Source organism: Schistocerca cancellata, chromosome 9, assembly GCF_023864275.1.
Source record: "Schistocerca cancellata isolate TAMUIC-IGC-003103 chromosome 9, iqSchCanc2.1, whole genome shotgun sequence".
Taxonomy (NCBI): domain Eukaryota; kingdom Metazoa; phylum Arthropoda; class Insecta; order Orthoptera; family Acrididae; genus Schistocerca; species Schistocerca cancellata.
Window position 1 is genome coordinate 62,967,304 of NC_064634.1, and position 27,260 is coordinate 62,994,563.

Sequence of the window (27,260 nt, forward strand, 5' to 3'; positions counted from 1 at the left end):
TTATTTTACTTGCTGTCATATCTTCTGCCTAAAATGTATGTTCTGCCTAGCGTGACATATATGTTACGCCCTTTTTTGTTTCAATTATTGATTTTTGTTTTGTTTTGATTGTTGTATTGCTTTTCTTTGATGACAATAAACACACAAATATCTAATTTGTAGAAATCAGAAGAAAAAAATAATTCAGGCAGAAATGGGTTAATAACTAACAGGTTGTACTGTTCCATACAAATAATTATTTTATTGTTGTGCAAGGCACAAAGCATGTCATCACAAACATTGATCAGAGCATACTCCTGCAGGTTCAGGGAGGTTACCTAAGCTACCTCAGGGCAGTGATGATGTTCTGGGTGACTCCACAGAGTTATGTCCCCACCTGTGTTTGTGTATTTTGGATGTACCATCAAATGATATACAGAAGTTGTTCATCTTTAGCATCTAATACCACTCTCACTATTAATTATGGAAGTGAATGCTTCAAACATAATGAGACTCATTGTAACTTTTATTTGAAAACTATTTTGTGATCTTATTAATTGGTAATAAAAATATCCACGGGTGTACTGCCGGTCTACAGTGTCCAAAGGGCACAATATTTTGGCTATCATACATGTCGCCATCGTTAGGTGAACTGACGGACTGAGCTCCTGTGAACATTCTCGCACGGAGATCCGTACGCTATGGCTGCTCAGGGGGAACTGGGTTCGGTCGCGGCGGTGGCCAATTTAAATACCTTCCGCCCGCGGTGCGCTCACTCTGCCGTCCGCGCCACGGTTGCGAGGTGGAACAGATTGCGACGGCGTCTGAGATGATGTCGGTGTGATGGCTCTGTCCGCTGTGGTCATCACAACTATACGTTTCCTCGATTTACTCTTCATAAACCCAAACGCTGGTTCTCAAGCCTTGCTAAGATTATAGCCACAGTCACAGTTTATGAGGTCATCAGTGGTGCTAATTTCGATGGCCTTTCTAACAACGCTGTCCCAGTATCTCGACGTCTGTACCAGAATCCTCGTGCGTTCATACTCCATAGCGTGATTTTCCGACAAACAATGTTCAGCGACCGCCGACTTGCTCGGATACATCAGTCGAGTGTGCCTCTGGTGTTCACGGCATCGATCCTCGACGGTACGCATCGTCTGACCAATATACGACTTGCCACATTGACACGGAATCTGGTACACGCCAGCCTTCCTCAAACCGAGGTCATCTTTGGCGCTCCCCACCAGTGCACGAGTTTTATTCGAAGGACAAAACACAGTTCCGACCAGGTGTTTCTTCAAAATGCGGGTGATTTTCCCCGAGAGTGTGCCTGTATATGGAATAAACGCAGTGCCTACCTCCTCCCTCATGATTTCATCCATCTCCACAGGTTGTGCTGTAGGGGTTGGGCGGAGAGCACGTTGAATCTGCCACTCTGAGTACCCATTTTTGCGAAATACAGTTCTCGGATGTTCCAATTCCTGGGGTAGACACTCTGCGTCGGAAATAGTGCGCACCCTATGTACTAGAGTTTTAAGTACCCCATTCCTCTGTGGAGGGTGGTGGCAGCTGTCTGTGTATTTAAATCGGATGCCGCCGCGACACCCGTGGATATTTTGATTATCAAATACGCCGGGAGAAACTCAAGAATTATTAATTGGTGTTTATGGTCTGTTCCCATCACAGTTTTCTTTTTATTACTTTTTTGTACCTGCGAGTTTCATTCTCGTACAATGACAAACTTATATATCATCATACTAGCTGATTACCTGGCATTCTCTAGCTACATGTATTTATGTTATACTTTTCCCACTCCTACCTCAACAATAATGCTGAAATATCATTGGAACTGTCTGCTTTCAGACGGTGTCCCCAAAAGCTTTTGAGTATGACACTAACGTCAGTCATTTCACCCACACATAAGGATGCTAGAAATGTCCCCCCCTCCCCCCCCCCCCCCCCCCCCCCCCCCCATTATTTTATCCAGATAGCAAGTGATATGTTCACAAAGTTTTATTAAAATTGTTCCACAATTTCCACACTAATGGCTTTCATGTCATCCCTTTCCCTCTTTCCATCCACCCCTATGTATCAAATGTCATCAGGACAGTTACTGTTCACTGTAGCAACTCTGAATATGGTGGATTTGACATTAATATTTACCATTTTTTTGTTATTTTCATCTCAGTTCCATCCCATCCCATCCCATTCCCAACCAAAACTCCTGTGGGTGGAATGTCTTTGTAACTTTCATTGCTCATCCAAGCAAATTCCAAAACTATGAATTCAGTACTAATATTTGCCATTTTTAATTAGTTTCATATCATCATCTTAGCATCCTAGGCCTAACCCTATGGGTGGTATGTGGTGTTTTCTCAGCAACAGTAAATTTTCACATACATCTATCTTTATGCATGCAGGTGGTTTCCTTTTCTTTTTTGCCTTTAATCTGTACAAAGTAAAAATTGGTGTAAGATAATCATGTAAATTGCCAGCATGTTATCATATTTTTGCTGAAACAGTGTACTATAATTTTTAAACAGACACATTCTAAAATTATAGCAAGATGTCAGAACTATAATCCATAGATCATACAGGTAACTAAACTAAACTCAGATTTTCTCCAGAGTCACTCCAGTTCTTCCTTCCTCGAATCTTCCTCTTCTTCCCCATTAATCCCCAGGAGCACTAATGGTCTCCTACTAAGTATTACACCCAGGTATTTGTATGAGATGGCTGATGCTAACAGTGACCCATTGATATTGTACACAGTTTTACATTTCTGAACATTTAAAGCATGTTGCCAATCTTTGCACAACTTTAAAATCTTATCAAGAGCTCACTGAATATTTATACAGATTTTTTCAGGCAGAACATCATTGATAACTCATCATCTGCAGAAACTCCAAGGTTACTATTAATATTGTCTGCAATGTCATTAATATACAACATGAACAGCAATGGTCCCAACACACTTCCCTGGGACATACCTGAAGTTACTTCTACATCTGACGATGACTCTCCATCCAAGAAAACATGCTGCGTGCTCCCTACCAAAAAGTCCTCAACCAGTCACAAATTTCACTTGATACCAATATTTCCATACTTTTGTCAATAAGTGCGGGTGTGGTAGCCAGTCAAATGCTTTTCAGAATTAAGAAATACTGCATCTACCCGATTCCCTTGATCCAAAGTGTTCAGTATGTCATGTGAGACAAGTGAGAGTTGGATTTCACATGGTCAGTGTTTTCTGTATCCATGCTGGTTGGCACACATGGAACCACTGATGCTTAGGCTTAATTTACTGTGTCTGTAAAAGTTCAATATTTTAATAAATTGTTTCTTTTCTTACAGTAGAGTTGTTTGAACATCAAAGAGGACAGATATTTCTGAGCTAAGTCTTTTATTTATATCAAGTTTATAATACACTTGTACATACAACTCATTTGCCATGTCCATTGCTAGTCATCATCATAAATCCAACAGGCGACCTTTTTTTAAATTGCTATGCCATTTTGCAGGGCAACACTATCTATTAAATGGCTGAAGTCTTTTTCTTGAGTTCAAGTTCCTCCTGTTCACATTATTTCAATCCAGATAAAACAAAAAGAAGACCATTTATTTGTCTCATAAAATCAGTCAACAATATTTGGATTGGTGGCAGGTGGTGTGAAACGTATTTTCACATCAATAACACTCATATTAGGCAAGTTTCTGCGGAAGTCAGCCAGAGTATTGGCACCTTGTCTAGGTGGTCTGTCAAATGGGAAACCCATGGCCCTTTTGTCAGGATACTTCTTGTTACGTATGCCACAATAACTCGAGGCATCATCACAAGTTTCTGCATCTACTGATTGGTCAACCTGAAAAGCAAAATTTTATTTATTGTCATATTGTGAAGAGAAAGCAGTGTAGTCAATAGAGTATGGCATTCCTTATGGTAATGAATGCAGTCATCAAAAGGAAGAAATGTTTGCTAATACATAAAGTATTTACTATCCAAATGCCTGTTAGAATGCTAGATTTACTACATGCAAAGCAGATGTTAAAATTAATGAAAGTGTGTGTGTGTTATGATACATCATCATAATGTGTACATTGATTGTTATTTTTGATCAGATAAAACTTTACTCTGTAACAACTTCAGGGAGAGAGGTACAGTTAGAAACATTGGGCAGCAACATGTATCTTGAGGAATTTGTTCCTCTATTCTTATTTAACCTGGTACAGAGCATAATGACATGCATTTTGTTAATAATTATCAGTCGTTGAGCTACTGTGCTGTCCATTCCTCTTCCTTCTGCCACCTGTGCCAATCCATTAATCTCTGCATATATTATACCATGCTGGATGCTTTCAGCACTCTATTTACATATTCTAAAAGTTGTATGCCCCCTCCTTTTTTCCCCAATCTTTTGATCTCTCCTTGGTGGCAAGTTCACTATACTTGTAAGCCTTAGCAAATGTCTCACTAACCTCTCCATTCATATAATGATTTTTCTGCAGACTTTACATCTTGCCTAGTCTTTCTAGTACCACTTCATACTGCACTGTATCTATTGACTTAATTTTTATACCCTTTTTTTTCACAATTCATGCATCAGTTATGTACAAAGGGGCGCTTTAGAGGCAGAGTTCCAGAAAAGTTTTCCCTGGTGTTGTGCCAGTATTCAATACTAGCAAACCCATTTTGTAGAGAGCCTTCATCTGCCCCAGTCCGTATCTGGGCCTACCAGCTTTGGACATATTGTGTGCTCTTTCTTCCTATGTAGCTTTTTTGCTATTTATTGTACTCTGTTCTTACAAGTTTCATATTAGCAAGGGACTATTTTTTCTCATTACTGATCTGCACCACAAAGTTACAACATATTGTGCAAATGATCAATGGGATAGCCAACTAATTGATTCATATTTTCTGCCTTTATTTCACTTATCCTTAATCATATGCTATTTTAAGTTGCTTATCCATTCCAGTCAGTATTTCTTTTAACTCTTCCTTATCTTTGATCAGAAACTCGTATTCATTTGTGTATCTTAATAAAGTACCTGATTAAGTTGCACATTTATTCCTTCTGTTCAACAAAAAAGTTTGGTAAGGTGCATCATTGCCTTACACTTTTTTTAAGATGAACTTGATTAGATTAGATTAGATTAGATTAATACTAGTTCCATGGATCATGAATACGATATTTCGTAATGATGTGGAACGAGTCAAATTTTCCAATACATGACATAATTAAGTTAATTTAACAACATACTTAAGTTAATATAACAACTTTTTATTTTTTTGTGTTGTTTATATATTTTTTTATTTTTTACTTTTTTATAATTTTATTTTATTTTTTTTCTTAATTTATATCTAAAAATTCCTCTATGGAGTAGAAGGAGTTGTCATTCAGAAATTCTTTTAATTTCTTCTTAAATACTTGTTGGTTATCTGTCAGACTTTTGATACTATTTGGTAAGTGACCAAAGACTTTAGTGGCAGTATAATTCACCCCTTTCTGTGCCAAAGTTAGATTTAATCTTGAATAGTGAAGATCATCCTTTCTCCTAGTATTGTAGTTATGCACACTGCTATTACTTTTGAATTGGGTTTGGTTGTTAATAACAAATTTCATAAGAGAATATATATACTGAGAAGCTACTGTGAATATCTCTAGATCCTTAAATAAATGTCTGCAGGATGATCTTGGGTGGACTCCAGCTATTATTCTGATTACACGCTTTTGTGCAATAAATACTTTATTCCTCAGTGATGAATTACCCCAAAATATGATGCCACGTGAAAGCAATGAGTGAAAATAGGCGTAGTAAGCTAATTTACTAAGATGTTTATCACCAAAATTTGCAATGACCCTTATTGCATAAGTAGCTGAACTCAAATGTTTCAGCAGATCCTCAATGTGTTTCTTCCAATTTAATCTCTCATCAATGGACACATCTAAAAATTTGGAATATTCTACCGTAGCTATATGCTTCTGATTAAGGTCTATATTTATTAATGGCGTCATACCATTCACTGTACGGAACTGTATGTACTGTGTCTTATCAAAATTCAGTGAGAGTCCGTTTACAAGGAACCACTTAGTAATTTTCTGAAAGACAGTATTGACAATTTCATCAGTTAATTCTTGTTTGTCAGGTGTGATTACTATACTTGTATCATCAGCAAAGAGAACTAACTTTTTGGCCGGCCGCGGTGGTCTCGTGGTTCTAGGCGCTCAGTCCGGAACCGCGCGACTGCTACGGTCGCAGGTTCAAATCCTGCCTCGGGCATGGATGTGTGTGATGTCCTTAGGTTAGTTAGGTTTAAGTAGTTCTAAGTTCTAGGGGACTGATGACCTAAGATGTTAAGTCCCATTGTGCTCAGAGCCATTTGAGCCAACTAACTTTGCCTCTTCATGAATATAGAATGGCAAGTCATTAATATATATTAAGAACAACAAAGGACCCAATACTGACCCTTGTGGAACCCCATTCTTGATAGTTCCCCAGTTTGAGGGATGTTCTGATCTTTGCATATTATGAGAACTGCTTATTTCAACTTTCTGCACTCTTCCAGTTAGGTACGAATTAAACCATTTGTGCACTGTCACAATACTTGAGCTTGTCTAGCAGAATTTCATGATTTACACAATCAAAAGCCTTTGAGAGATCACAAAAAATCCCAATGGGTGGTGTTCGGTTATTCAGATCATTCAAAATTTGATTGGTGAAAGCATATATGGCATTTTCTGTTGAAAAACTTTTCTGGAAACCAAACTGACATTTTGTTAGTACTTCATTTTTACAGATATGTGAAGCTACTCTTGAATACATTACTTTCTCAAAAATGTTGGATAAAGCTGTTAGAAGAGAGATTGGACAGTAATTGTTGACATCAGATCTATCCCCCTTTTTATGCAAAGGTATAACAATAGCATATTTCAGTCTATCAGGGAAAATGCCCTGTTCCAGAGAGCTATTACACAGGTGGCTGAGAATCTTACTTATCTGTTGAGAACAAGCTTTTAGTATTTTGCTGGAAATGCCATCAAATCCATGTGAGTTTTTGCTTTTAAGCAAGTTTATTATTTTCCTAATTTCAGAGGGAGAAGTGGGTGAGATTTCAATTGTATCAAATTGCATAGGTATGGCCTCTTCCATTAACAGCCCAGCATCTTCTAATGAACACCTGGATCCTACTATATCCACAACATTTAGAAAATGATTATTAAAAATATTTTCAACTTCTGACTTTTTGTTCGTAAAGTTTTCATTCAATTTGATGGTGATACTGTCTTCCTGTGCTCTTGGTTGACCTGTTTCTCTTTTAATAATATTCCAAATTGTTTTAATTTTATTATCAGAGTTGCTGATTTCAGACATGATACACATACTTCTGGATTTTTTAATAACTTTTCTTAATATAACACAGTAGTTTTTATAATGTTTGATAGTTTCTGGGTCACTACTCTTTCTTGCTGTCAGATACATTTCCCTTTTCCGGTTACAAGATATTTTTAGACCCTTAGTAAGCCATGGTTTGTTACAAGGTTTCTTACGAGTATATTTAACTATTTTCTTGGGGAAGCAGTTTTCAAATGCATTTGCAAAAATGTCATGAAATAAATTATATTTTAAATTGGCATCAGGTTCACGGTACACCTCATCCCAGTCTAACTGCTGTAGGCTTCCCCTGAAATTTGCAATTGTTAAATCGTTGACTGAACGTACTACTTTGGAGGACTGTTTAGTATTGCTGAATGGAGCTATGTCATATATTGTAACTAGCTGTGCACCATGATCAGAAAGACCATTCTCAACAGGCTGAGCATTTATCTGGTTAAACTTATCTTGGTCTATAAAGAAGTTATCTATCAGTGGGCTGCTATCCTTTACCACCCGAGTAGGAAAATTAATAACGGGTGTCAAATTGAAAGAACCGAGTAATACTTCAAGGTCATTTTTCCTATTACCCTCTTTCAGAGAATCTACATTGAAGTCCCCACAAATAATAATTTGCTTCCCCCTGTCTGACAGATAGCACAACAAGGAGTCCAAATTTTTCAGAAATAGATGAAAATTTCCTGATGGGGACCTATATACAGTTACAATTATAAATGTGCCTTTATTTAATTTAAGCTCACAGGCACATGCTTCTATATGTTTCTCTATACAAAACTTTTTTGTTTGTATACTTTTTGCACAATGATAACTTTTGACATATATGGCAACTCCTCCTTTCTCCATATTTTCTCTCATTACATGTGCAGAGAGCTTATATTCACTTACATTTACCTTATCCATACCAGTAACAATGTGATGTTCAGACAGACATAGTATATCTATTTCATCCTCAGCTTCTAAATCTTATAAACAAACCAAAAGCTCATCTATTTTATTCTTTAAACTCCCAATATTTTGATGAAATATACTTACATTATTTTTAATTATACTTTTATGAGAACCTTTCCTTATTCTAATATTTGCAGTACTCTCCTGTCTGAGTTTCTCATTGTGCTTAGGCTTAGTTCCTATACCAGTGGTCACATGGTGTTCAGAGAGGCAGATTATGTCAACTGTGTTGGGTGACTTTAATTCATCAATGCAATTACCTAGGACTGAGATACAACTTGGTGGAGATAAAATTTCTGGTGATTGGTGAAAATTTATAATTGACAGCTGTGACTGGTGATACAATGTGCTAGAATTGTACTGTTTAATTTCTTTACTAAACTGAAGATTTGTTTCAATCCTGACCTCTCGTAGAACTTGACATCTTTCTGTCTTACCTATCCTAAAAAAGGTGCTGCTCCAACACCTGTAACCACTGGTATTTTACCATTCATGGCAGTGCCTCCCCCCCTTAAATTTCCTGCTATTACCCCAGCCAGTTTCCCATTCCCTTTCCTGTTGAGATGTAGGCCGTGCCTGGTATAGTCCCACCTACTGAGAGAATCAACAGGAACCACACCAATATGAGTCCCCGCACCCGACCCAAGCAGCCGTTCCAACTCCAAATTAACTCTTCCAACAGAAGAGTTTAAATGAGGCCGGTCATGGCGTCTCAGGACAGATACAAATTCAACATTGGTGTGTCTCGATGCCAACGCAATCTTTACCAGGTCACACTGTATACTGTACCCAGGATCTCTGTCGATGCTGTTCCCTGGCCCTCCCACAATAACCACGGTGTCTTCCCTGGTAAATCCTTTACAGAGTGAACCTAAATCCTCTGTCACCTGATCCAGACTAGCACTTGGTTTGAAAAAATTTGTGACCTGGTATTCTGGTCCTAATTTCTCCTGAAGAAGTTGGCCGACACCTCTGGGATGAGAACTGCCTAACAACAAAACTTTCTTCCTTTTCGATGACTTTCCTACATTCTTTTTCAATTTCCTATTGAAAGTTTGTTGCGTCCTGTCTACACCTACCTCTGTTTGTTGAGGCTCATCAGTTTCTAACTGAAGCAACAGGTCAAACTTATTTTTGACATTCACCACAAAACTGTCAGACTTAGTTCTAGGCCTGTTCCTTCTGTTACCTGTTGCCACTTCCCACCTCTCTTTGCTCTTCTCCCTCCTTAACCTGTCCAGATCTTCCCTAGCCTGATCTAGCTCGGCCTGAAGGGCAGCAATTTTCCCCTCCTGTTCCACTATCTTCCTATCTCTGCTGCAAATCCTACATAACCACTGATGAGCCTGATCCACTTTCCTGACACCCACGCCACTGCAGTCCCCCCAGTGAAAAAAACTACTGCATCCATCACACCAAACCCCGGAACTAACAATTCTACGGCAAGTCAGGCACTTCTTACTCGTGGCAAAAATAATACTTTAGCTAGAATAAATCAATTAAATTACTGAAAATCAAAAAAGACGTTACAAGAATTAAGCCTATTCACAAATGTATATAAGCAAGTTTCTGATTTAAAATTCCGCTGTTTTTCTGAGATCTGTATTAAAACAATGAAGGTATATGCTATTTATTATATATTTCACTCGATGGAATGAAAAAAGGACAATTAAACAAGATACTTTAAGTTTGATTCTCCAAAAACGTTACGAGAATTAGGCCTATAAACAAATGTATATAAGCAAGTTTCTGATATAAAGTTACGCTGTTTTTCTGAAATCTGTATTAAAACAATGAAGTTATATGCTAGGTATGTTAGTTTACTTATTTGTTACCGAGAAACTAGTTAAATTACCGTGAAACAAGAAACAAACACGTTTACAAAATTTAAGCCTAAGCGCGACTTCGCGAAGTTACGATATTTTTCATGTTTTCTGAAAAAATATGCAAAGAAAAGTCAAACCTTTTACGGCAAGACTAAACGATACACTAATGCACGTATTTAATTTGTTGTCAGCATTAAACTAAATTATATTCCTGTCTAAATCACTTAACTTTCTGGAAATAGTTTATGGCTTCACTTACTCGGCGGCCATCTGGCTGGGATTGATTTTACCAGTTTTCTGTTTTTATTATCCTCCCTTCATAAAAAAGCAATAAATTAAAGCATTATGTAGATTTGATTAATAAACATACTTATAGAAGATCTCAACTTATCGAAGATCTCAGTTTTAGTTATGTGCCACTATATCCATTCTTTAATAGCATTTGTGGCTAATATTAAAAGGCCGATTCAGGTGTACAGTAATGTACACAGGCATCATATAATTATAAAAATAATTCCCACATAGGTGTTTCAATCAAATCTATGAATCCTAACAGAGTTTTGTATTTTGACAAAAATTTTGAATGGGTGCCTAAAAAAATTTTGAATGGGTGCCTAAAGCTAGGGCAGGAAGTCAACAAAAATTGAGATGTACATTAAAAACTTTTCTTACCATCCACCACACCTGTAAACTGTCTGACCATATTTTTGATAGCTAATCTCTGTAGAAAATAATATCAAATGGGACCTCCATTGTTACACTACATTGATACACTCATAAGGGTACTCATAAAATGGACAGTAACTGAATATTGTTACTAAAAAAGCAGCAACTGTTCTCAGAACAGTAATACTTGTATACAACACCTGACCAAAAGCATCCGGATATCTATTAGTGGACATTGATAAGTGGCATGTCCAGCCCTTACCTTCCTGATGTCTTGAACTTTGCTGGGGACACTTTCAGTGAGATGTCTGAATGTCTGTGGAGAAATGCCAACCCAGATGCTGCTTTATGACAACATGCTTTGTCATACTACATTTAGCATTTTTTTTAAGTGTAATAAGGGAACCACCCCCTAACCATGAAAAGTACCGCTATGCTGCAAAACTAGGTATCTCCTTTATACTTCACCATTGATCCTACACTTGACGTCAGATAATGTCCTCTAGGCATTTGTCCCACCCAAATCTTTCCACTGGATTGCCACAGGGTGTAGCACAATTCAGCTCACAAAATCACTTGTTTCCAATCGTTCACTATCCAGTGGCATCACTCTTAACAGCACCTCGAGTAATGCTTAGCAGTGACGACTGAAATGTATAGCTTATGAAGAGCTGCATGACCATTCTTTTTAACTCTTAATGCCTAGTCCCTGTGCTAGCTAGACTGCTGGTAGCACTTTGGAACTCCAAGGTGATTCCTTCCACTGATTTCATCTGATTTTTTACAGCCACCCTCTGCAGTGCTCGACGGTCTGAGTCTGTCAGTATATGAGGTCTGCCTGGTCTTGGTTTAGGTATGGCTGTACCACTGCATTTCCACTTCACACAAGCATGACATTAAACCCTAATCTTCCTTTCTTACTTCCACTTCACACTCACATCTCTACCAGTTGACTTGGGCAACTTTAGAATGGTTGAAATGCCCTCATGGTTTTGTTACTAAGTGACGTCCAATGGCTAGTCCACGTTTGAAGTCACTGACCTCTCCTGACCGACTCATTCTGCTGACAACACAATATTCCTTGACTCCTTGTACACTGGTGAACCCATCTCTTATGACACCTAGTGGTCAGTTCCGTATTACATTGGGGTGTCCGGAGACTTTTGATCAGATAGTGTACATTTGCATTATGTTTACATCTACATCACTAATGTGCAATTCACAGTTAAGTGCTTGTTAGAAGTTTCATAGAACCACTTTCAGACTATTTCTTTACCAGTCCCTCTCAAGTACAACATGGGAAAAATGATCATGTAAATTTTTCTGTGCAAGCTCTGATTTTTCTTATTTTATGACAATGGTTTACATAGGTGGGAATCAACAAAATATTTTTGCATTCAAGGGAGAAAATTTGTGATTGAAACTTCATGAAAAGATCTCACCACAATGAAAATATCTGTGACACTCTCTCCCCTATTTTGCAGTGATGCAAAAAGAGTTGCCCTGCTTTGAACTTTTTTTTAATGTTCTCCATCATTCCTATCTAGTAAGGACTCCATAACATGCTGCAATACTCCAGAAGAGAATCTGTTTGTTTGCAGCCAGTTTACTTTAAATAAAATAAGAGAATGTTCTTGACTGATAGCACATAACTATGCAAGCAGTATCAACAGTTGCTAGTTAATGTAACCAATACAAACAACATATAATAGCTAATTCTCACTCTTAATTAACTCACTTTACTGGCTTTCCATCATTATGGGATGGGATGTGAAGGAATGAAAGATTTTCTAAAATTTGAAGGAAATGAAACCCTGCACTTAAAATATCAATTCTCTGTACTCTAATTTGCTGAAAATGGCATTAGGCACAAAAAAATAGGTAAAAAAACTCATCATACAGTACCTAGCTCATTTCAATCTTTATGTTTATGACTGAAATTATTTCAAGGATAAACATGACAACAAAAGCTCTTTTATTACTTACCTTATCATCATTATAGTTTGAGATCATGACAAAAAGTTCACAAGGGAATCCTTCAGGCGTCCCCTTAGGGATGAGCATGTGCTGAGGCCAGCCACAACCACAATAGTTAAACCTGGACAAACCTTCACTGTCTGTTGGCCGGTTTGTTGTGAGATCACGGAAAGTTTGCTCAAAGGGAATGGTCACAGATGACTCCGTTGATTTCCGCTTGATTGTATTATTTCCACTTTTTACTGAAAACAATAAGTTTCTTGTAGGATATGTTCATAACAATTCTATAACATTTCAATGAGCCTTAAGGAACAAAAAAAAGATAAAAATATGTCAGTGTTGCAGAAAGTCACATAATGCCTCTGCTATTTTTCCCAAAAACCACAAGGTGCCTTTTCTCAGCTGTTTTTAAAGACATTTTCAGTTACACTTTTGTGATGTGTTGCTTGATCTTTTTGTACAGGCAGAGTATATCCACACAAATACTGCTCTGTGGCTCTTTCATATGACTACTATTACCAACAGAAGATGTCATTTCTATAATTAAAAACAAAATGTTGTTCAAAGTGTAATTTTAGATGGCCAATCAAATACTGCAATGTGAAATTACTGTAGTTCAATATTCATTCCAACAATATTTGTTGTCAGTGTCATCAAAGCACAAAGAATAATCAATATCTCGAGTAATACATGTTTAAGGGTGTTGTGGTGCAGTCTGCAATCTTCACAGCCCTATCACACAGGCAATACACTCAGTCACTGATGAAATAATGATTAAGAAGCATGTTGCTGTTAAGTTCTATAAATATACTTGGACAAAATATCACATGAGACTAATTTAAGGACAGTCTGTCAACTTAGTGTAAAATATTACATTTTTAAACAACATTCTGTTTATCGTTGAGTGCCCTTAATTAGGGAAGCTTTTTGCAGTTTTATAAAAGAAAGTGCATTTATAGAAATTACAAGAAAGCCGGATTGCAAGATTGTTTTAACATTCCTCATAGGATAAATTGAGAATTTTCAAACAACTTATGGGAATTCAGCCAAGTAGTATTAACAGTGACTGCCGATATTTCGGCAGGAGCACACTCCGCCATTTTCAAGGCAAACTGCAATGGACAGGTGATGTACGGACTGATGCAGGAAAGCTAACACACACACTGAACACCAGTGCCACCAAAGACAACCAAAGTCATAGATATTGATAGTGAGACTACGAACTAGCAGGTGAGGTAACATTGACGGTTTTTTGACAAGGAAGAGAGCAGGATTCCAAACAGAGTTTAAACAAAGACCTCCATCCCTGTTTACAAGGTTGCCCACTAATTTAATCTCAGCTGCCTCCTTAATAACACTGTCCCAATAGCTGGACGTGCGTGCCAATATGTCGATGTTGTTGTATAACATAGGGTGATCAGTATCCAACCAATGATTGGCAATAGCAGATCTACTTGGATGCTGGAATCATGTGCCATTTAATCTCAGTACATCGCTCCTCCACAGTCCTGATTGTTTGACCAATATATGCCATGCCACAGCTACAAGGAATGAGATATACACCCACCTTACGCAAACCAAGACCGAAATATCGGCAGCACTGTTAATACTACCTGGCTGAATCCCTGTAAGTTGTTTGAAAATTGTATACACCAGGAGAAACTCAGATCTAACAATTGAGAACTCTAATACCATAAAAACAAAGATGATGTAAAATAGTTCTAAATTTAACAATGTTTATAAATAACAAAGAAATATATATAGTAGACAGAACTAAACATGAATTAACTGGTAGAATCATCTAGGATTCTAGATCACAAAAGAAACTGTGAAATACTACAACAGGAAATATCATCAACAGCAAGAGTATTTTAATTTGAAACTATGAACAGTTATAAGTGACAGAGATGGCAGATAATAGAATATTCTGTTGCTGGACATGCTTTGTGAAAGAAAGCCAATGATTTCTGGTTCACTTTATCACATAGGCAGTTTGAATTCTTTTGACAAAAACATTTGGTTCTGAGCTTTTTTTACTTAGAAACTGACTTTTCAGCATATGTTTGATTACTACAGTCCTCATCTTACATTAATGTCTCTTATTGCACTTTTTCCTAATTTTTATTCCCAGTCTCTTGTTTCTGCTTTTAACTACCATGTCCTTTACATCCATTTAGTTTCAATTTTTTACTCTATTTTATATTTTTCAGCTTCTCTTTTAGTTCCTGTGACCTTTCCTATGTGCATCCTTGTCTTTTACTTTTTGTCTCTCATTGTACACCATTCTTACATCTAGTTTTCAATCCCCAGTCTGTCCTTCCATTACCTGATCTGTTGGATGCTCAAAACAAAGATGATGTGACTTACCAAATGAAAGTGCTGGCAGGTCGACAGCATATATATATATATATATATATATATATATATATATATATATATATGCACAACTGTTACTATTCTAAACCTGGTAGAAAGAGGGAAGCTAATATTACCCCATTGGACCAGCGTTGCAGATTTTCTGACAATTTTTTGTTTTATTTTTAAAACGTTACAGATATGAGAGGAATGACCCCATATGAGTAAGCCAAATTAGATATGTGAAGGAAAGAGCACTATGTGTTTCGTATGGCACTAATTACTATTAACCACATCTCTCGGTTTCCACACGAGGTGAGCAACCTATGAGATCTTTTTGCGAACTTAATATATTCTTCCCAACTGAGTTTTGGTCACTATGTGTTCCTAAATGTTTGATTTATTTATTTTCTATTTTCTTAGACTGCCTAAATAAAAGCTAGCTAAAATAAAAAAGAAAGGGTCAAAGGACAGAGCCCTATGGAACACCAGTATCAATTTTCACTAAGGTAGGTTATCTGTTTATAAGTGAGACAAACTTTCTTTTGTTGTTCAAGTAGCATATTGCTAATGTAAATCTGTGTACATCATAATGCTGTAATTTTGTTAGTAATATGTTAAAAGTAATGCTGTCATATGCTTTACTTAGAGCTACATTTACAACTGTTCTTTCCAAATCACTGTGAACAAGGTATGTCTCATTATAGCAGTTATTACAGCTTTCTCCTTCTCCATCCACTTATGGAGCATGGGAAGAATTATTGCTTAAAGCCTGTATGCTATAAATAGTTGTAATATCGTCTTTGTGGTCTGAAAGGGAGTGATACATAGGGAGTAGTAAGATATTCCTAGATTCATCACTTAATGTTGGTTATAGAAATGTTCTAAGTAGGTTTTCACTGGATAGTTTGCATCTATCTTCAAGCATCTACCAATTACGTTCTTTCAGCATATTTGTGACACCCATGGGCCGAAAAAACCTATGTCTATTCATGCTGTCCTTCTTTTTATCCATTCAATGTCACATTAGTTCTGTTTGGTATGGATCCCACAAACTTGAACAATATTCCAGGATGGGTCACATGAGTATTTTGTGTGTGCTCTCTTTTGGAGACTAATTGCTCTTCCCTAGTATTCTACCAATTCTCATAGTAAAGTGGCACCCTCTTGTTATTTTCAAAAGCAGTTAAAGTCTGACTGCCAGTTTCCAGAAGAGCTGCAATGATAGTTCTACCTGCCTGAAATCCATATTGATTGCTGCAGAGTAAAGTCATATTTTCCAAATATATTACTTCAATGAAACTAAATGAGTGATTCAAATATTTTCGAGAACATTGCCATAACAGCTTAGTATTAGTAAGAGCTTAGTATTGTAATACTTTTCACTTCTAAAGGAAGTATTGTAACAAAATCCTTTGCTCAGTCTTCAGTTATCATCACTTTTGTATATTTGATACAATATTAGCATGTTTTCTCTAATTTGTACCAATTATTTTGTATACCAGTAAACTTCCTTATTTTTATATTTACCTGAGGAGCTGAATTTTGTTAATGGACAAGAAGAATAATCTTTTATTTTTAAATTTTCTGATAAGTTATCAAAAACATTTCCAACTCCATCTTCCACTTTACACTCAAATAGAATGTGTATTCTTTAACTTATTGATAAATAACTTAATGGCTCCAACCTCTAACCTCTTATCCATGCCACACCAAGTTAACTGGTTTCAGATGGTTGCTTATGGCAAAGTTTTGTCCAGCCAACTATGTCCTACTTAATCCTTGTGTAACCTCATCTTCTCCAGACCTTCCCTTTGTTTTGCCAGGTGAAGGAAACATGGTTGAGATGGCTAGTGTTTCTGTGAAACCCAGTTTGTCTGTTTTTCTTATAATTAGAAGGTTAATTTATCTTTTTTATCATTATTTTGCAATTTTTCCATTTATAAATGTTTAAGATCAGGAAGTTATACTAAACACCAAAGCAGCTACTTACAGTTAGTTGTGAAACGGTCAAGCTCAATGAAAAGGAGTCTTTGATCTCTCAGCAAGAGAGTAATGCCTCGTTCATCAAATTTGGGTGCCAAAAATATTCTCACTGTTCCTAATCGTTGAGGACCTTTGTTATTGACCTGAAAAGAATGTACACATATGCAGCTTTAATGTTCTAGTTGATGACCAATCACATCATTAAAATACAAGAAAAATATGAAAAAAAGAACACATGCAACTCAAATGTAGTTTTAAACCTAAATCTACATTTGTACTCCACAGTGGTGAAGTGGGGGGTACATATAGTAACAGTCTCATTTTCTCTCCTACTTAATCTATTTGCAGATGATGCATGGGATGAAAGACAGCCAGAGCCCTTCAGTATGACAGCCAGTTTCTTTAATTTTGGTGTTGTTGTCATTACCAAAGGTACATTTTGGAGGAAGTAATGTGTTTCATGACTCATTTGTTAATGTGGACTCGGAATTTTCTGAGTTGCGCTTTCCATAATCCAGAACATTCCCCTTCTTATGGCTGCCACTGTGATTTGTTGAACATTTCTATAACACTCTCACTTCGACTTAACAAATACATGGTTGATCATGCAGCTCCTCTGTGATCTTTTCTAGCACTCCCATTTATCCTACATAGTAAGTGTCCTAGACTGATGAACAATACCTAAAAAATGGTCAAATAAGTTCATGTGTAAATTACACTTTCTTACAATTCTTGCAATAAATCTGGTTAAATTTATGTGATTTCACCTTAAAATCATTGCAGATGGAAGCTCCTAGATATTTGAAAGTATTAACTGATTCAAGCAATTCATCTCTGATCATCTACTCAAGCAATGTTGAATATTTTTTTATATTTATGTGAATTATATTCAAGTTAAGTTTGGAGTCAGTTGCACTCTTTGTACTGGGCACTGATCACCTTATCTCTGAATATTGTATCAAGTTTCCAACAGACTTACTTCCAGGTGCACAACTGTGCAATCTAAGAAAAGCCTCATAAAGTTACAGACTTCATCCACTATGTAATTTATGTAGGCAGCCCCACAGCCAGGCGACTAGCGCAAGTTTTGGTGTTATCATAGAGATAAGTCATTTTAGATTATAAAACCATATAGTTTAGTACTGATTACATGTTAAATAGGTGTATTAGTGTGCCTTTTAAGTTAAAGGTTTTATTTTTCTTTACATAATATAGCAGAAAATGCAAAAAGATCATACAGTCATATTTTCTGTTTACGTTTTGCCACAGCAAATCTATAGAATTTCGTTTTGTTGTTCTTTGCTCTCTCCAGCAATTTAACTGTAGCGTACCTCTTCATTATTTAACTCACATTTCCAGAAAATAGTGTAAAGTTTAAGTTGTTATTTCAGAAACTTTGCACTGTTGTTTTTGTTTACACACAATTGCATATAGGCCAAATTTGTGGAAACATATTTTCGTGTTTATCTGTAATTTAACTGACTTATTCTTCATAAACTATTATGTTTATTATGAGTGAAAAGTGCTTGACTTGCCGTAGAATTGTTAGGTTGGGGCTTTGGTGTGTTGGGTGCTGTAGTTTTTTCCATGTGGGTGACTGTAGTGGCGCAAGAATAGGGGAAGTAAATGAGACTCATCAGTGGTTTTGTAGGATATGTAGTAGAGATAGGAATATACTAGAACAGGAGGGGAAAATTGCTGCCCTTGAGGCTGAGTTAGGCAAGGACAGGGCAGATCTTGACAGGTTAAGGAGGGAGAAGGGTAAAGAGAGGTGGGAAGTGGCAACAGGCAACAGGAGGAACAGGCCTAGAATTTGACAGCTTTGTGATGAATGTGGAAAATAGATTTGACCTGTTGCTTCAGTTAGAAGCTGGCGATCCTCAAGCAGTTGCAGGTGTAGACAGGGCACAACAAACTTTCAGCAGCAAATTGAAAAGTAAGAATGTAGGAAAATTAGTAAAGAGAAAGAAAGTGTTGTTGTTAGGTAGCTCCCATGGAAGAGGTGTTGGCCAACTTTTACTGGATGAACTAGGATCAGAATACCAGGTCACCAATTTTTTTAAACCTAGTGCTGGTCTGAGCAGGTGACAGAGGATTTAGGATCACTTTGCAAAGATTTCACTAAGGAAGATACCATGGTTATAGTGGTTGGGGCAGGTAATAGTATTGACAGAGAGCCTGGGTACAATATAGGTTGTGACCTGGCAAAGATTGGATTAGCATCGAAGCATACTAGTGTTGAGTTTGTCTCTGTTCTTGGGCGCCATGACCGACCTCATTTGAACTCTTCTGTCAAGAGAGTTAATTTGAAGTTGGAACGGCTGCTTATGTTGGGTGCAGAGTCACACATTGGCATGGTTCCTATTGATTCTCTCAATAGGTGGGATCATATTAGGTATGGCCTTCACCTCGATAGGGAAGGGAAGGGTAAACTGGCTGGGAAAATAGCAGGAAAGTTAAACGGGGGAGGCACTGTCATGAGTGATAAAATACCAGTGGTTACAGGGTTCATAAAAGACCCTTTTTTAGGGTAGGGAGGACAGAAAGAAAACAAATTTCAAGAGAGGTTAGAACTGAGACAAACCTTCAGTTTGAGAAAGAAACCAAAAGACATAAATCTAGCTTATTACATCAGCATAAACAGCTATTGGTTAAGAATTTTCAACAGTCAGCAGATATTTCAACTCTAACCAATTTTAACTCAGTCAATGTGAAATGTCAGCTATCTTCGTTGCATCAAAATATTTGTGGACTGAGAAATAAAATGAATGAAGTAATTATCTGCACAGATGAATTAGAGTCTTCAAACCCAGCTGACATAATCTGCCTCTCTGAACATCATGTGACCACTGGTATAGAACTTTTAAGTGTTACAGGTTTTAGGTTAGCATCTCACTTTTGTAGAGCAGAAATGGAGAAAGGGGGAGTTGCCACATTCATCAGAAACTGTCATAAATTTAAGAACCTAGACATTCAAAAATTTTGCCTAGAACAGCATATGGAAACACATGCAACAGAAGTAGAATTTCACAAAAAATCCTTCGTAATATTAAGTGTATATTGAGCACCTGTAGGTAACTTTAATCTGTCCGTAAACCACCTTGAAGCTGTACTGGCCCATTTAACAACCAAAAACAAAGAAATAGTGGTTGCTGTTGATTTCAATGTAGATTTCCTTAAAGACTCTCCCAATAAGAAATTATTTGAGTTAGTAGCACTATCATTCAACTTAATTCCCACTGTAAAGTTCCCTACTAGGGTAGCCAATTGCTCACAAACAGCCATTGATAATATCTTTATAGAAAAGTCCAATGAACAAAATTATATTACAAAACCAATAGTCAATGGCCTCTCAGACCATGACGTTCAGATCCTTCTGTTAAATGTTAATACTGACCAGGATATAAAATCTGTTGAATCTGAGCTCAAGAGGGTAATCAATAAGCCAAAAATTGATTATTTTAGGACACTCCTCAGAGACATTCACTGGACTTATGTTTACAGTGCTCATGGCATGAATGAAAAATATAACACTTTTACTAATAAAGTGCTTACCTTATTCGAACACTTTTTTCCCCCAAAACTAACCAAGGTTAGAACAAAGTCTACAAAGAAGCCATGGATTACTCATGTAATAGGCGTATCTTGTAAAACAAAAAGAAAACTGTATTTGTCAGTCCAAAACAGTTCTGATGTTGATGCTATAGCACATTACAAGAAATACTGCAAAATATTAAAGACTGTAATATGGACATCAAAGCAAATATATTACAAGGAAAAGATAGTCATATCAGATAACAAAATAAAGACAATATGGTATATAGTGAAGGAGGAGACCAGTAGAACCAGACATGAAGAGGGACAAATAGCATTAACACACATTGGTGACAGATGTGTATAGTGTCGCAGAACTTTTTAACAAACATTTTATAACTGCAACTGAAAAGATGGTGTTGTCAGGTTCTGCAGATGCTGCTATGGAATACCTTAGACCAGAAATTTCAGGTAACTTCCATAATATGAATTTGACCCTCACTACCCCAGCAGAAATAATGTCCATCACAAAATCTTTAAAATCAAAAACATCTAGTGCGTATGATGAAATATCAACAAAGTTAATTAAAGAATGTGATTCTGAGTTAAGTAACATATTAAGCTATCTGTGTAACCAGTCATTTATCAGTGGAATATTTCCTGAATGGTTGAAATATGCTGAAGTTAAGCCACTGTTTAAGACGGGTGATAAAGAAATAGCATCTGGTAACTAGTTACATTTGGGGTCCTATAAGGTTCCGTTTTAGGGCTCTTACTTTTTCTTGTGTATATCAATGACCTTTCATCAGTAACATTACCAGATGCCAAGTTCATTTTGTTTGCTGGATGATACAAACATTGCAATAAATAGCAAATCAAGTGCAGTCTTAGAAAGATAGGCTAATAAAATATTTGTGGACATTAATCACTGGTTCGTAGACAATTTTTGTCACTAGGCTTTGAAAAAACACACTACATGCAGGTCAGAACTTGTAAGGGGTGTCCCACGAGTATATGCCTAACATACGATGACAAGCAGATAGAAGTAGTGGGCAGTGTTAAATTCTTGGGGTTACAGTTTGATAATAAATTCAACTGGGAGGAGCACACCACAGAACTGCTGAAGCGTCTTAACAAATCTCTATTTGCAATGTGAATTGTGTCCGACATAGGGGATATAAAAATGGAAAAACTGGTGTACTATGCTTACTTTCACCCCATAATGTCATATGGGATTAGTTTTTGGCGTACTTCATCAAGCCAAGCTAAAGTTTTCCAGGCACAAAAACGTGCAGTGAGAGTTATATGTAGTGTGACCTCAAGAACATCCTGCAGAAGCCTGTTTAGGGAACTAGGGATACTAACTACTGCTTCCCAATATATTTATTCCTTAATGAAATTTGTCATTAAAAATATATCACTCTTTCAAATCAGTAGCTCAATTCATGGAATCAATACTAGAAATAAGAATAATCTTCACAAGGATTTAAAGTCACGTAGTCTTGTAGAAAAAGGTGTGCATTATTCAGGAACACACATTTTCAATAACTTGCCAGCAGCCATAAAAAGCTTAACAACCAATGAAATTCAGTTTAAGAGAAGCCTTAAAGGATTTATTGGTGGTCAACTCATTCTATTTTATTGATGAATTTCTCAGTAGAACCAACTGATTAGTGTGTATATAACTTCTGCACAATTTCAGTGCAGTAATGTGTTCATTGTAAATAAGTATTATAGTAGTTCTATTACATGTTTATCATGTTATAAATAAAAAAAAACTTTTTTTATTTTAAATTCAGTGCATTAGTGTTTGTAAAATGATTCTTTCATATAGTGTTCATTAAAAAAAAGTGACGATCATTCCACTTGGGACCTGTGGAACGGTACATTAGCTTATTTGTTTGAGTTGTAAATATTTGTCATGTATTATTGTTTTTCTGACATGTTCTACATCCTGATGGACCTCTTTACTATGGATCAATTGGAATGAAAGTAAATCTAATCTAATCACGTACAGCAATGGCCTTTAGTTAAAAACAATACATTGAGTTCTGTCCACAAGGAAGTCTTCAATCTAATCCAATGTCTGTTTGGATATTCTGTATGCACTTATTTTAAATATTGGATGTTGGCTTCTGTCTCAGTTTCTTCAGCTGATGTTTGTTTGACAATGATTCAGACATTTTGACAGCACAAGTGCCTGGCATCGTCAAAGATTTACCCTCCATTACTGGTGGTGAACCAGTCACTACCAGCAATGAAGGGTGAAGCTTTGATAATGCTAGCTGCTTGGACTGGCGAACTGTCAGAAAAATCGTCAAACAAATGTTGCCCAAAGAACCTAAGACAGAACCCAACAAGTGACTATGAAAGCCTCAACAGTTTTATCAAAAGCTTTCTGGGAGCCACCCTGAACTCTACCAACTACTAACTTCTGGTTACCATGAATGAGCAGGAGAAACTTTGTTTCATATGATCTGTGCTTCTGGAAATCATGTTTATTCCTACACAGGAGTTGTTCAGTATCCAGAAATTTCATTACATGTGAGCATAGTACATATTCCATAATTCTGCAAGAAATTAACGGCTGTTGGATAGTTCTATAGTTCCAAGTGTTCATCTTGTGATCCTTCTCATAGACTGGAATGACCTTCATTGGAGAAGTTCCTTTGCACCAGTTATCTGAAGTAAAATAGTTCTCAATGAGGGGTCTTTGCATATTGAATGTAAAAAGTAATGAGCACCCCATCAAGTCCAGTGGCCTTGTAGCTGTAACACTGTGTTTTAATTAATCAGTGTGGACTGAGCTGCAATCAAGTTATCCACTATAACAGAAGTAATTGTAGAAATATGTGAATGATATATCAGCCAAATGATTTTTGGTGCATATATAAGATTTTCTATTTCCTGGTTAACATTCTGTGCTCACACTCCTTCCTTTATGCCTCATACATGCAAAGAAAACAGGATAGTGAAAATGAAACTGTTTAATTAATCATGCCATCAGTGATGCTAAAAATAGCCATCAGCTTCAGATATAAAACAAATAATATTTGCCAGTTGATTAAATATAGTGTTATCATAACAAAAATTAATCATTTCAATTATTTACCAATAGTAAAAAATATACTGTTTCCTTACATTTATTGTGTATGAGAAAGGTTTGTGGTTCAAATGAGTTATTCTTGCAAAGACATTTCCTCTTGGAGTAAAGTCCATTCCTCTTGTAAGATTTACATCATTTTGATCATATGTTGTTTCAAACTGGTTTGGAGCTTTTGACCCATCAGTTTGTACTGAGAAACCTGCTATGTTCACATTATCAAATTGAAGCTGTGGAAGAAATAGTTCAGTGTGTCATTTAGTGTATTCTTTGTATCAACATTGTCAATTTTGTTTCCACTTTAAACAGTTTTAATAAATAATAATAAGATTACAACTTGCCACTATTTTTATTTTGTGCAAAGCAGTTAATTCTCATATCATGTCACTTCTGTGTTTCAACAGTTTCAGATCCAAAAATAACATCCATTATGAAACTAACTGAAACAGACTGGGATATTCCCTCATTATTCTTAAATTTTAGCCTCTATGTGACATATTATATTTTCACTCTACATACATTAGCAGAAAACAGTTACTGTCTCTTCGAGATGTCTGCACTTACCTTTTGCAATGTGTATGGAGGGAGGGTTGCTTTGTGTTCTTGGAAAACGTCATCAACAAAGGCATGCCATCGATAGAATACAGGATCTCTCATTGCAGTAGCTGAGTCTCCCATCACTCCAAAGGTTTCCTGCAAGATTATAATGAGAAAAGTCAGTTACCAGAAGGTGTCAGGCTAGACGATAGTGGGCTACATACACAACTGTAACAACATGGATTCACTACTACATAACCTTAATACTGAATATTAAAAAAAATCATACTTTCTAACTCACCAAATGTCTGTTATCAGGGTCATGGCACAAAGCGAGAGCAACATGGCCTAGATTGTGCAAGTTCCCATAATATCGGCGGTTGATGGATATTGTACTTGACTCCATGATGTTACCAAGAATGTCTATGCCACCGTCTTCAGTCAGTTGCATCTCCTGGCCATTTTCCTAATAATCAAAATGAAAATTTGTATTTTGTACGTAATAAATGCAAGCAAGGAATTAAGGGAAGGTAATGGGAAATAGGAGTTGTTAACACAAGCTATTGAAATCACATTTAATATGATTTATTTAGATGTCGGTATTTAGAAAACCTTATCTTTATAGTGTGACAAGATAGATGAAAGCTGGAGTTCTTACATAAATCTGATATGGCAAGAAAAGGAAGAATTTTTTCTTAGTGATGTCATCAGGAGAAACTCAATTCCCATGTTATTGGGTTCTTTTTTGTATACTCACTGTTGTTACACCAGGAAATTTGGCTTATTATATAAAATCCATGTTGTGTGAAAATAAAGGCTTTAGGGAAACCTATGCAATATGGAAACCTGTGACACATCTTCAACATGTATTTTAATTTTTTTAGTCTGCTAATCTTCATACATTCCATACTCAGCATACATAATGTAAAGTTTATTATTATCATCATCAACATTATAATCATCATCCAAGTTCTGACACTGAATTTTTCCCCAGTAACATAGAGTGGTGAGGTGATCCATCAGGCAATTCATTGCTCCAAATTGACTACAAAACTAAATATTCAATTCAACTTTTTAATCATTATTGTTTGCCAGTATTGAATACTTATAGTGGAGGGTTTTTAATATTATTGTTTTTCTAAGCTTCAGCAACCTTACAGGTAGATTTGTTCATAACCATGTAGTAGACTAATCTCTCAAACATACAAATTAAAAATAAACCTTCCCAAGAGATTAAAACTTCATATTGCACCAGGGCTCAGTAATAATAATGGGCTCAAATAATAATGGACATATCTGCAACTCTGTCTAGGCACCTGAAGCTCAGTTCAAGAATAACATTAGAAAGTCTTCATTAAATTGTTTGTGTGGTAAATCTGTACTGTATATAACAAGAAAAGTTTTTTTTTTTTTTTTTTTTTTTTTTTTTTTTTTTTTTTTTTTTTTTTTTTTTTTTTTTCAAACTGCTGTCAGACACATGAGCTCTCTGGTCTCTTACAAAGTGTACGTGATATTGTGTTTGGATAAATATTTTCCACACTGGAGGGAGCAAGGTCAGTTTATGTTTTTATGTGAGCTGTTGGATTTTCAGTTTTTATTTAATGTTAGTTTATCTAATATCAATGTGACATTGATGGATATAACTGCTTTCAGTGAAACTGTGTGCATTTAGGGGTGGGGAAGAAGGGGGGGGGGGATCGTTGTCCAAAAGTTATTAGTTAGAAGTAATTAATAGTGTATACTACATGCAGCTCATAGTTTTGTTCTTGTCAAAGTAACATTTTCAGTTCTTTCTAGGTGCTTGTTGGTCATCCAAAAGTTTGAAGCTTACCTCCATTTACATGTTATAACTAAAATTCTTGTTTTGTATACATTAATTCGCTGAGACCTCAGTCTAATAGCATACAATCATGTTAGGAATCAATTTGATTAGTGTCATCTTAGATGGTACTGTGTATGAGAGTAACGAATCAAGTGCAATACATGAAAAAGTAAAACTTTTGTTCCAGTGAAACCACACATTAATGAGGACAATAAAGTGAAATTTCTATGTGCTGTAACAGAAATATTTAGTTATGTCAGTGCCCTGTGGTACTGGAAATATTTACCTGTACAACTGTGCCACGGTGGATAGCATCAAACATGCGATCTCTCCATCGCTCCAGATCTTGGATGTCAAACTTAAGTTGTTCTTGCTCACGATCTACATCCTAAGCAGAAAACAGTAAATACAGCCAAGGGTTACAGTATGCTTCATGGATGGATCTCATAAATCTTAATAAAAAATTTAATCAATGAAAAATAACTCTTTTTGAAACCAAATAGTAAAAAGCTTCAAGGATATGAGAAGATTTTTCACAAAGAACGAGGAGGACAGATTAGTCTGGGCAGTGAAAATTTGCTAACTGTGACAAATCAGATTCATAGCTTACACTGAGCGTAACATTGCTGTTGCGTGGTGGCCACACACGGCTAGCCACAAAGCTGTCCAGCTTTGGGAAATAAGCTTCCTTGATTGGCTCTGATAAACTCTGCAAACGCTTTACACGTCCAAGCTTGTTACAAAAACGCTCACAGTTGTACCTAAAATACATCAGATTTAAAAATAAGATAAGAAGAAAGAAAGAATCACCTATATCATTTGTCATATTTAATTTCAATAACAAATTTGTTTATATGAATTTTAATGCTAGAGACGTGCATTACAAATATATCTTAATACTGTCATTGTTTCCTTAATGTATAACAACCCTATTCTCCTAGGGATGGCATGTAATCCAATTTTTGAATGTTGATTTCATAGATATAGTTTATGTAATAGGGACAAAACAGAGATGAAACAAGTTGAAGTGGTACTTTCATGGGCAATTTCTAAGGATCTGCACCATTCACTTCATATTCTATGCTATCTAACAATATTTTACACATCATCAATGAATCCTTCTCCACAGATT

General features: G+C 36.3%; 1 protein-coding gene across 1 annotated transcript in view; it reads right to left on the minus strand.

Annotated features, from left to right (window-relative positions):
• Window positions 1-3,368: 3,368 nt before the first annotated feature.
• LOC126100208 (phenoloxidase 1-like) overlaps window positions 3,369-27,260 on the minus strand; it is a 34,396-nt gene continuing 10,504 nt past the window's right edge. Inside the window, exons 6-13 of the mRNA XM_049910770.1 lie at window positions 26,739-26,889; window positions 26,415-26,516; window positions 24,608-24,772; window positions 24,334-24,462; window positions 23,808-23,999; window positions 17,140-17,275; window positions 12,801-13,033; window positions 3,369-3,845 (exon numbers count right to left, since the gene is read on the minus strand). Of these exons, the coding sequence (XP_049766727.1) occupies window positions 3,618-3,845; window positions 12,801-13,033; window positions 17,140-17,275; window positions 23,808-23,999; window positions 24,334-24,462; window positions 24,608-24,772; window positions 26,415-26,516; window positions 26,739-26,889 (1,336 nt within the window). The 3' untranslated portion in view covers window positions 3,369-3,617. The remainder of the gene's footprint in view (window positions 3,846-12,800; window positions 13,034-17,139; window positions 17,276-23,807; window positions 24,000-24,333; window positions 24,463-24,607; window positions 24,773-26,414; window positions 26,517-26,738; window positions 26,890-27,260) is intronic.